At 35.3% G+C, this 11,095-nt stretch overlaps 1 protein-coding gene across 1 annotated transcript in view; it reads left to right on the forward strand.

Moving 5' to 3' along the window:
• Window positions 1-11,095, forward strand: part of PARD3 (par-3 family cell polarity regulator) — a 611,228-nt gene that overhangs the window by 312,412 nt on the left and 287,721 nt on the right. Inside the window, exons 10-12 of the mRNA XM_019652604.1 lie at window positions 4,347-4,472; window positions 5,597-5,979; window positions 10,204-10,343. Coding sequence (XP_019508149.1) covers window positions 4,347-4,472; window positions 5,597-5,979; window positions 10,204-10,343 — 649 coding nt within the window. The remainder of the gene's footprint in view (window positions 1-4,346; window positions 4,473-5,596; window positions 5,980-10,203; window positions 10,344-11,095) is intronic.

Below are 11,095 nucleotides of genomic sequence, written 5' to 3' on the forward strand. Positions count from 1 at the left end.
CTTAAAAGAAATATGTGTATTTACTATTTTTCATTTGAGGAAAATTATTCATAAGAGCAATTTGTATATAGTGGACATGCTGTTTTTCCCCCAAAATAAGACCTAGCTGAAGAAGAAGCCCTAGCATGATTCCCCCAGGATATGGAGGGCACGCACACCTCGCATGAGGGTTTTATGACCTGTTTCAGGGAAAAGGGTGCCTTTTCCACAAACTCCTTCAGCTTAAAATAGTCAGTATGCCAAGGTGCCATGTTTTGGCACCTAAAATCATGAGGGCTTATTTTCTGGCTAGGTCTTACTTTTGGGGAAACAGGGTAGCACTTCTTCCCCTGCCCTGCTCAATTTTGAAAAACGTATAGGAAGCAGCGCAAGAGGAGTATGTTTGGGAATGTTTCAGATTCATGCGAAAAAAAATCCAGTTGCTCAAAAAGCGCATGTGCCACATAGGGTTTATATTAGATTTACACAGGCGGTCAGGAATGTTGTGTGTAACCTCCCCCGAAACCCTATAGACACAGCTTCATAACTCTGCTGTGCCACGTTAATAAACGCACCAAGTTTTTTCTCCTATGTCTGTCAGCACAACCGGTCTCAGTGGCTGTTTCTGCTCCTGGTTTGTCCCCCAAACAGAACTCACCCAGCTCCTCTTTTTAGCTTTCCCCTGTTTTTCTTTTCTTTTTTTTTTTTAATCTTTTTGCAAAGTGGGTTCTTCTGATGGGAAATGTTTCCCCCAAATAAGGAACCCTGTTACTAAAGAAGAAAAGCTATTCTCTATTCCAGCATACTGACGTGCCAAAATGTTCTGAAGTTCATTACCTTCAGTTATTTTCTCTATGGAAAAGTGTTACAGGAACCACACCACCACAGACTGTCAATTCTTTATTGCTTGAGAACAAATTCTAGCTGCTGGTTGAATTTGCACAATATATACCCAAAATTTGTTTTTAATTATACTATTTGAGATGCCTTTTAATTGCAAGTGGGAGGTATAGAAATATATCTGCTTGCACACACATTTTTCAGGAAGATGAAAGGATCTGTTATTACTTTCTGTTGATTTCCCTTCAGAGGGTACTTTTCATTCTCAGTCCAGCTGTTAAGTTATCAGTTCAATTTTCTTGTGAAGTTTTTTGAGAGTTCATTCCTATTCCTTTTGTAATCATTTTCACCTAGTGAAGCAAATGAGATAATTTTGCAGATTGTACCACTTTACTTTTAAATTAATCCATTCTTTTTGAGAGAATGATTCTAATAATGTGGTCAAGTACTTAGAAATCAGCAGGCTACTAACTTCTCCTTAATTCAGTCTGTTCCATTGATTCCCTGATCACTTGCCTTGTCACTCAGGGTGAAATCCTTCTTCTGTCCCCCACCCCCTCAGCTCTCTTGTCTCTAGTGTTGAGAAATAGGATTCTGGGATTTTTGCTACTGTTTTAATAATGTTGGAGTCTAAAGCCTCATTTAATAAACCTGTTATAGTTTATGAAAGTGTGGTAATTTATGATTTGTAACATTTTTACTATATTTTAGGATTACTGATGCGTTTGGCCATATATAAGGGCTTATTCAGAAAGACAAGCCATCCCATAAATGAAGCATGTCATGCTTTTTTACTTCGGATTATTACTCTAGAGTGATTCCCAGAAAGAAAAAGTAAATTTAAAAAAGAAAAATGATTATCTCCAATAGATGAGTATAAATCCATAGACATATTCTTCTGAAAAGTATTGATGCCATTTGTAAAATTAAATTACAGATTTCCAAGTTCTATTATTTTAAATTGTTATAAATACTGAAAGGATCTATCAGTGATAAATTTATACATTTAAATTATTAGTTAACTGCTTAGAATTTCTATTAAACGTAGTCTATATTTACAGTTCTCCACATATTCTGTGGGCTATTTTAAATACACAAAATATTTCAGAATGTATAAGAACATAATTATTCCTTTAGGTTGCAGAAATATTGTAACTATATTGAGAAATATTCATGATTTCACCTGTTAAAACATTAGCTGAGTGACTCTTGGTAGGACGTATTTTTACTGCAGGGACTGAATGCATGCACTCTAAAAAACTGTTCTGGGTCTGTAGAGGCAGCTTTGAGCAACCATTGTGGCATGTGTGTGGTTATGTTATGATCGCCTGTGGGTAGCTGAGTCATCTTTTCCTTTAAGCTATTCTTTCACGTGGATGCTTTGATAGTAAAGTGGCCAAATGTCTTTTACTTATTCCAGTGTTATTAGTAACTGATTTAATTTGATTTCTCAAATTATTTTGTCCCATTCAACAGAGTCCTAGATATATCTTAATAATTTGATTCCTCTGATAGAATACTTTGTTCAGTTGCTCATAGAAACAAAGTTAAAAAAGAGGGAAGCATAGGGAGATAGATTGTGGCCACAATGACATTTTAAGAATAACTTAATTATTGGTATAGCATATTGTGGAATCTCTTCCTTTCAAATATAGACCCAGACAGTTAAATTGCTCATGCGGCTGTGTCAGTTTACTTTATTCTTACCTTTCAGCTCAGAGAATTTTTATATTTATTTAGTTCCAATATATTGTAATAAGTAACTAAAAGTTACCTACATCATATTTTTTTCACCAGTCACTAAGATTTTTAGACTCTTAGGAGTAGATGCTAATCCTCAAATGGTAAAATTACAAAGGGCAATTTAAATATTATCTCATCTTATTATTACAAGTTGGTAGACTTGACTATTCTAAAACGCAGTGCCTCTTTGCTGTATTTAATAATAAAAATTAGAATGAAGTTAAATGATGACTCTATAAATATTTATGAAAGAAATAAGATTAAACTGCAAAATAAGAAGTGAAAAAGGACCTTTGCCTCAATTCAATTTGTTTCAGGTCAGTCATATATTTGGTATAAATGACACCTTCATGGAAAAAAGAATCTGAATCTAAATTTCATTTCCCTTGTATTTTGTAAAAAGCATATTAGAAATATGAGACTTGTTTGCCTCAGCTAAACTCAATCATCCATTCATTCAGTCATTTATCAAGATGTTACTACTAGCTAAGTGCTTGAGCACGTATGGCTGAACCCCGTCTTCTCTATCTTCCAGGAGCTTACAATGCAATAGTAGAGATAAGGTGTGTCTATCATTAAATAACAGGGGAGTGAGATAAATGGCCACAGAGCAGATAACAACAATTACTGTAAAAGAAACGATTTGGGTATCTGTCCACTGGAAAACATAGATAGGGAACTGCAAATTGTACGTATGACATTGGAAAATACTCTGTATGGGCTGTTGGAAATTATGGTATCTTGACCTTTAATTTATGCTGGATTCTACGTTATAGTATCTATATGGGCATTTTTTTCCCCCTCTAAATATGAGGATTATGAAAGAGAATGCAAACTTTGGACAGGTCAAAAATAAGTTTAGAAAAATTTTATCATGATGATACAGAATTAATGCTAACCATCAAGTAAATCCCAGCATTAGAACTAGGTAAAGATTGATGTTCCTTATACTATGATCATAAAAGGTGTTTGCTGTTTGTCCCTGGGAGTGAAGAATATCCTTCCTGTCAGTCAAATAGTGTTCTAGACCATGTCCACTAGTAATTTTTACCTTTCCCCCTCCGTATTTGTCTCTAAAAGTTCATTCAGGTTTTTCTTTCAACCTGAAGCTGAGTACACACTGAAGAGAGAACTGTTAACTGGCATTATTTGAACCTGTCACTAGTTTTCTGCTATTTTTCTTCAAGTGGGAATAATGGCAACAAATTACTTACTTTTGGGAGATCTGACAAGTTTTGAAATTCAGACAGTGAGGCACTATTAAACTCAGGTGCTAAGAATGGAAATTCTTCTATTTTTGAGATCGTCCCCAGTTTGCTCCTCTAATGTACAACGTGCTGCGGTGGCGTCCCTCCTTACCTGTGCTTTTATGGGAAGGTGCGGGCTGCCGCCAGCAGTGTACCAGCTGGCTGAAAGCAGAAGCCTGCCTGAGCTCTTCGTAAATACATGTTCATCCATGCGCCACACGGCGATATCCACTGAGCCATCAGGCAAGCTCTGTTTGAAGCATTTTTAAGCATAGAGAGACATATACGGCTTGTTTCAGAAACGTAATGCTGAGAAGCCAGAAACGATTTCTTATGTTTTGAAAGAATCCATTGCTGCACATCATTTACACTATTTTGATTTTTTCTGTGGTGTTATTTTAAAAATGTATAAATAGTGATTTAATGCACCCCTTTATTAGGAAGTCTTTGTAAATATAAAACCAGCATTAAAGCAGTAGGGCATTGTGCATGGTGGGAATATTACATGTGTAATGATTTGCATTCTTAATGTTCCAGAACCCTGGGGTTATTAGTAAAACGATTGGAGAAAGGTGGTAAAGCTGAACAAGAAAACCTTTTTCATGAGAATGATTGCATTGTCAGGATTAATGATGGCGACCTTCGAAACCGAAGATTTGAACAGTAAGTGCGTGCGGGTGGCACTGCTGTGCTCTCTCTCGTGCTTTCGCCATAATCGAGTGCAGGCAGTTGAAATGCTTCCCACAACATGTCTGTGATCTCTGTCTTCATACTGGAGAGGAGTGTTTTCTGCCATTATCTAGCTTTTAAACATTTAATCAGACTCCAGGTAATTACTACCATTAGACTATATTTCAAAATGATCTGTGATTGGTAGAGTGCTTCTTAAAATACTATGGGCCTAATTTAGGCTTTACAGTTTTGCTCCTTTCTCACTTTTTGGAAAATCCACCAGGATGCTAGCTTGTATTATACTTTAACTCGCGTTTCCAACTTCGTTGCATATAATGTCTCTCAGTACAAGTAAGCACAGAAAGCCCCTTTGAACCACAGTGTTGTGATCTGCACAGCCTTTCTTTATCATGATTCAGGTCCTATTCAGTTAAAAAGTTAAAAGTTATTCGGTTTTTATAAAACTAGGCAGGAGTGAGCAGACATCGTAAGGACTAGGGAACCAGCACGAGATGGAGAGGCTCCTCAGGCTGGTCACGGAAAAATAGTACTGAATCGATAGCCCCTAACATTTTGAGTCATTGAGGCCATATGGGTGTTCTTGAGCTTTTTATACACACAGACTTGAATTAATTTTGCTGATAAATAATGAGTAGATGCTTGCTATTGTTTTTTAAGTGTATTTATCATAGATTTATTTCTCCAAAACTCAAATGGTCTACTTGAAAGAAACTATTTTGTTAATTTTTAAAAGTGGTGGATAATGTTGTAGAGAGAAGGTTGTATTTAATTTCTGTTAATAGTGAAATTAATACCTCAGTGGTGCTTAAAACTATTATTTAATGATTTACAGTGGAGAGCACAGCATTGTAACGGTAGTTGTGATAATTTTGTCATTTTTATTTAGAGAAGAAGAAATTTCTATTTGGAGAAACAGCTCTGCTTTTATCAGAGCTTGCAAACTTGATTGATAAATGGGATATTAGAATTTTGTTTTTTGGTTTCAAAAAAATCTGTCAGTTCTTATTGCTTAATTATTATCCTCAGTTAAGCTCATAATATCTTCTAGGCTGCCAGTCTTAATTTGCTAATTTCCCATTCTTTCTCAAACCCAGAGCACAACATATGTTTCGCCAAGCCATGCGTACGCCCATCATTTGGTTCCATGTGGTTCCTGCAGCAAATAAGGAGCAATATGAACAACTCTCCCAAAGTGAGAAGAACAATTACTATTCGAGCCGCTTCAGCCCTGACAGTCAGTATGCTGATCCCAGGGGTGTGAACAGTGCAGGGCTTCAGGCCCTTCAGAGAATGCCCAGAGTGGCCCACCCGGCCGAGCAGGTCGACCCTCACCCACGACTACCTCAGAGCACACAGCCCTCCGGAAAACCGCCTTCAGCTCCGGCCCCAGCACCACCCAGTGTATTTAGTACAAATGTAAGCGGTGGTTATAACACCAAAAAAATAGGCAAGAGACTTAATATCCAGCTTAAGAAAGGTACGACCTACCTTGTTTTTGTTTGATGAAATTTATTGTAAAAGTCAACCTACTAACCCAGAGCACCCTAAGTTTCATCCCATTATGTCAAATAAATGATGTAATAATGTTTTTTTTAATATTTAAAATGTATTTTTTATGCTTTTTAGATTCATTTTGCTATATAAAAATTAAAATGTTCAGAGAGTCAGGCTTTAAAAAATAAGTTTACGTGATGAAGGTAGCAGTTACTACTGAAGTAAAATTATTAATGACAGAGGAAAGTGGTTTCAGGATGCTGTATTCAAACCCAAAACAACAGTGAGGATTTGACTGTTTTGATCGGTCCACTTGGTGTTCAAATACAGCCCTCAAAGAGGCCTTTAGAGGTCTTCCATGTCAACCCCACCATTTTGGTGGTGGGAAGCGATTGATTCCTTTGAGTGGCTCCTGGTAGAATTGGGAAAGTAGGCCATTGTTCCAGAATATTCCATTGTTTCCCTTTCTTAAGGTGACAAGGGGGACTGTAATGGGCCTTGCTAATTCTTTACTGCATCCACTTTATATCAGCTTATTTCTTTAAGTATTTCCTTTCTGGAGACGATGGATCCTTGTGTACAGGAAGCAGTTTTCCATTTTGGCTTTCCCTATGATTCAGAGTCGATGGTAGACTTGACTTTCTGATTTCCAACTGCTGTCCTCTCCTGGCCCTGAGATACACTTTTGCTATTAATTATCTATTTTAGCTGATCATTTTGATATATTTTTAAATTGTGTCCTTCATAATGGTGTCATTATAAGAATATTTTTCTCTTTTTATGAGCTCAGCCAGTTCCTACAGTTAGATAGAAATGAACCCAAGAGAGGGCGAGTGATTTCCTCAAGTCACATGGCTGCTGTTGGCAGCAGATTCTTACTAGAACATATTCCATATCCTGACATTTAGACCATTTTCTTTCCATTTGGGGTAGGGTTTACAAGCTTGTAAACTCTGAGATCCCTATTTCCTTTCTAAATAATATTCTTACATTGAACTTTATGTGAACCACAAATTCCTTATTTCTGGTTACTCGCTTTTAACCTCCAAATACTTGGTTGACATGATCAGAAATTGACATGAAACCCATTACAAACACAGCATAAAACCCTCTTAGCTCTGTTAATTCCTAATGAGCGAAATATCAGATCTCTTTCTTCCTTTTTCTCTACTCAGGCCCTAGCTTTTAAGCAAAAATTTATCAAGAATCACAAATAGAGTTGTATAAAAGATAAAATTCTGCTTGAGGTTTCTCAACAAAGGAAAAATATTTTATTGGCCATTGTCATAAAGATATTAGTTCATAAGTTTCTTTGCTTTTTTACACAGATACAGGCATATTTATTTAGTTTATTACAGTTTTTGACACAATTATTTTAGCAACTTAATGCTACAATATGAACTTTTTAAGCAAAGTGAAATTTTATTTGCCATTAAAAGAATCATTTTTTTTAATATAGAAACTAACAGTTTTACTTTAATAGCATTTAAAAGCTATTACATTTTCCAACAAGCTAATTTAGAAGGACTGCACTCAGTCAACATAAGAAAAATAGAAACAATGATTTTGTTTCAAACATTTTTCTGATCTTGAGTAATCTAAATGATAGTCTCATAGATCTATCTTGATTTTAATTTACTAGCTGTGAGAATGTATGACAAAAGGTAGAAACTGCCTGTGCTTTCCTGACAATACTTACAAACATAAAAATAAATTGTTTGCTATAAGTAAGAGTGAAGAATACTGATTATCTTTGATTACTACTAAATACAGCTATTTTTAATAATGACTGTATGAGAATTGAACAAGCTTTCATTGTAGTTAACATATACTTTCCCCAATTATGTTACATTTAACATTTTTAATGAAGTACATAAAAAATATAGGGTATTTATGGGCCGGCCAAGTGACTCATTAGTGAAGAGCTGGCTTGGGACACTGGCTCTGAGCAGCAAGGACCCAGTTCGGATTCCACATTAGGGTCAGTGACACTGCGCCCTCTACAGCTAAGATGGTGAACAACAGCTCGACCTGGAGCTGGGCTGCCTTGAGTCGCCAGCGATGACGTAGGCTGCAGCCCCTGCTGCAGTGGGCTGCCATGAGCTGCTGTGAGTGGTTGGCATTCAGCATGAGCTGGCGTGAGCAGCCGTCCAATGGCCGGCAAGCAACTGCCTAACCGGGGAAAAGTGCAATGATAATACCAACCTGGGCCAGTGAAGCGACATCCTCCACAACCAGACTGAAGAACAAAAGGACAGCAACTTGTCTGTTCCCCTTCCCCGATTCCCCAGTGCTGTTCCCCTCCCTCAATTCCCCAATAAAATCTTCAAAAAAAAAGAGGGTATTTCAATGTTAAACTTTAAATTGAGTTCAAAGTGAACTGACATGCTTTGACAGAAGCTCTTCATAAACTGAGATCAATTCTAAGTACTTAAAAAGAGAAGCCTTCATTATAATGATTCTTTGGCATAATTTTGGAACTATGTCATAAAACATTACAAAATATAGTAGCCCCTGTGTACTTCCATAATTATGATTTCTTAATATTTATTGCCAGTCTGGCATTTTCAAATACTCTACTCTTTTGTAGAAATTAGCTTTTTAAATAAAGTCAGAGGAGAAGGTCAGTAATCTGTTTCAGTCACTGCAAAATGTTTTGTTGGCTTTGCTAAATGAAAATTGATATCTATTTATCTTTCTTTTAAAGGTCATTGCCTGAACTTTTAGCTTACAGATTTAGGGGTAACTGCTGATATTTTAATAGTAGGAAGGTTCATATAACAGTCTTTATAGTTCATACAAATTAATACTGCAAAAGGAGAATAATTTAGAAGTCTTTCTTAATAAATGTTATTGCAAGTCACTTGAGTTTCATGAAAGCACAGAGACATATGGAAAAATCCCCGCAGAATAATTAGGAAAATTTTATATAGACAATATGCAATTCAAATCTTTACTTAGAAGATTTCAGTCCGGCACCTTCATGTGACTTTAGACTTCTAGGAAATGAATGTTTTGTTTGAACATGAGAAGATTTACAGTAGGTTTTGTTGTAGATGTAATTATGAAGTGTTTTCTTTATTTCTACTTTTTTTTTCTTTAACCCACTTTTTTGCTCATGTTTATTTGCCTGTATTTGTTTGTTTACTTATAGCATTCTACTTGTGCTTATAGTTTTGTACGGAGTGCTGCATCAAATTAATGTATTCTTCTGTAGATTTTTTTGCTTTACCTATCTCTTTATTCCTTCCATAATGGGCAAGTATTGGTCCTAATACCATTTTAACTGAAACGGAACCTGATATCTTAAGTAACTTTTTGAAAAGCTCTAGTAGAAATTAATCGTTGTTAGAAGTGTTATAAAAATTCTGTGATTCATTAGAAATTTGTCATTATCTTCACATTTTTTCTTGGCTCATTTTGGCTTATTGCATGTTGGTTCTAGTGACACATAACCTTTTTCTACACTGTATTAAGTGTATAAGAGTGCCTGTCAAGAAAGCTGCCAACGAGCTTAGAATTTAAATTAAACCAGCGCAGTAATTTATAAATTCCTCATTAATTTCAGTACCTATAAATATGATATGATGATCCTCAGTCTTGGTAGCTATAATCTGTCATGGGTTCTTCACTGGGTAATTTACCTCTCCCCCCCCACTCCCCCTTTTGAGAAATATACATGGTCATATTTAGGATAGAGTTAGAAGAGAACTAGGCAAAGATACTATCATTCATCCTGTCAGTGAATTGCTGTGACTATTTTCCATCTCCCTGAACATTTTCTCTCTTTGCTCCACCACCTACCTGTCAAATCTAGATATGATTATTGCACAACAATACTTGATATTTGAGGTACTATGGGTTTTAACAGAACTTTTTTGTCATAGAGAACTAATTTTTATAATAAAAAATTTAGACATTTAAAAACTTTTAGCAAGCACATTTGTATGTTTGTATATTACCTTTCATCTATCTGTATTGGAGTAGATTCCCATTTCTTCTCAGATTAATGAATTTTGATATTTAAACCTTTCAGAACTTAGTCTATTTTGAAAAATCTATTACAACTTTTAACATATTAAAAGAAATGTAGGCCATTATGAAAGTTGATGTAGAAAGTAATAACCAATCCTTTATGTATGATACACCTGTAAAGTTCAAGATGTCTCATTTTATTTACTGATTTTTTTTTCTGCTATATGTTTAGGTACAGAAGGTTTGGGATTCAGCATCACTTCCCGAGATGTAACAATAGGTGGCTCAGCTCCAATTTATGTGAAAAACATCCTCCCCAGAGGGGCTGCCATCCAAGATGGCCGACTTAAGGCAGGAGATCGACTTATAGAGGTGAGTGACTTCTGTGAGTTACAAGTTCCATAATTCTTGAAAAGTTATTTTTAATATTTTCATAAAATGTGAAGCTAAATTATATATTTTAGCAGAGGCATGCATCATAAAACAATGTATTCCTGCTTTACTTTTATATTTTAGCATGTTATGTGATGAGAAATATCTTTTGGTTTAGAATACTCAAATTTTGAGTTACTCAGACATTTTGTTTATGAGATAACGTATCATTTTGTCATTATTTAAGTACAGTGTCTATTAGGTTTTATTTCTAGATGGCTTTAAATTTATGTCTGGCAATATAAAAATGTTATCTACTTTGTAATCAGAACTGAGACAAATGAAATAAGTGAAAACAGTCTTGACGAGAGGAACAAGGAAATTTTCAAATGGCAGCATGGAACATGAATTGAGACATAAAAATCAAATGTCAGAATAAAAGAAATAGATTTTCCAAAATTTCCTTTCTGTAACTCATGAGTTTCCGTTCATTGGCCTTTGATGCTGTCTTTGACATATATAAACATACAGAGCTTCTATTTGTGTGAATTTTTGTGCTAGAAATAAAACGGAGAAATATTGAGAAAAATATACTTTATTAGCCTTTTTTTTAGTGTTTTTCATCAAAATATATAGTCTGTATTCTTAGCAGCAGATAGTGTTTCCTAATTATTAGCTATTATTCAAATTCTAATGTTAATGCACATTTTTAGGACATTATCCTCTTTCCTTTACTTATAGTTTTATATGTA

The sequence above is a fragment of the Hipposideros armiger genome, unplaced genomic scaffold, assembly GCF_001890085.2.
Source record: "Hipposideros armiger isolate ML-2016 unplaced genomic scaffold, ASM189008v1 scaffold_183, whole genome shotgun sequence".
NCBI classification, from domain to species: domain Eukaryota; kingdom Metazoa; phylum Chordata; class Mammalia; order Chiroptera; family Hipposideridae; genus Hipposideros; species Hipposideros armiger.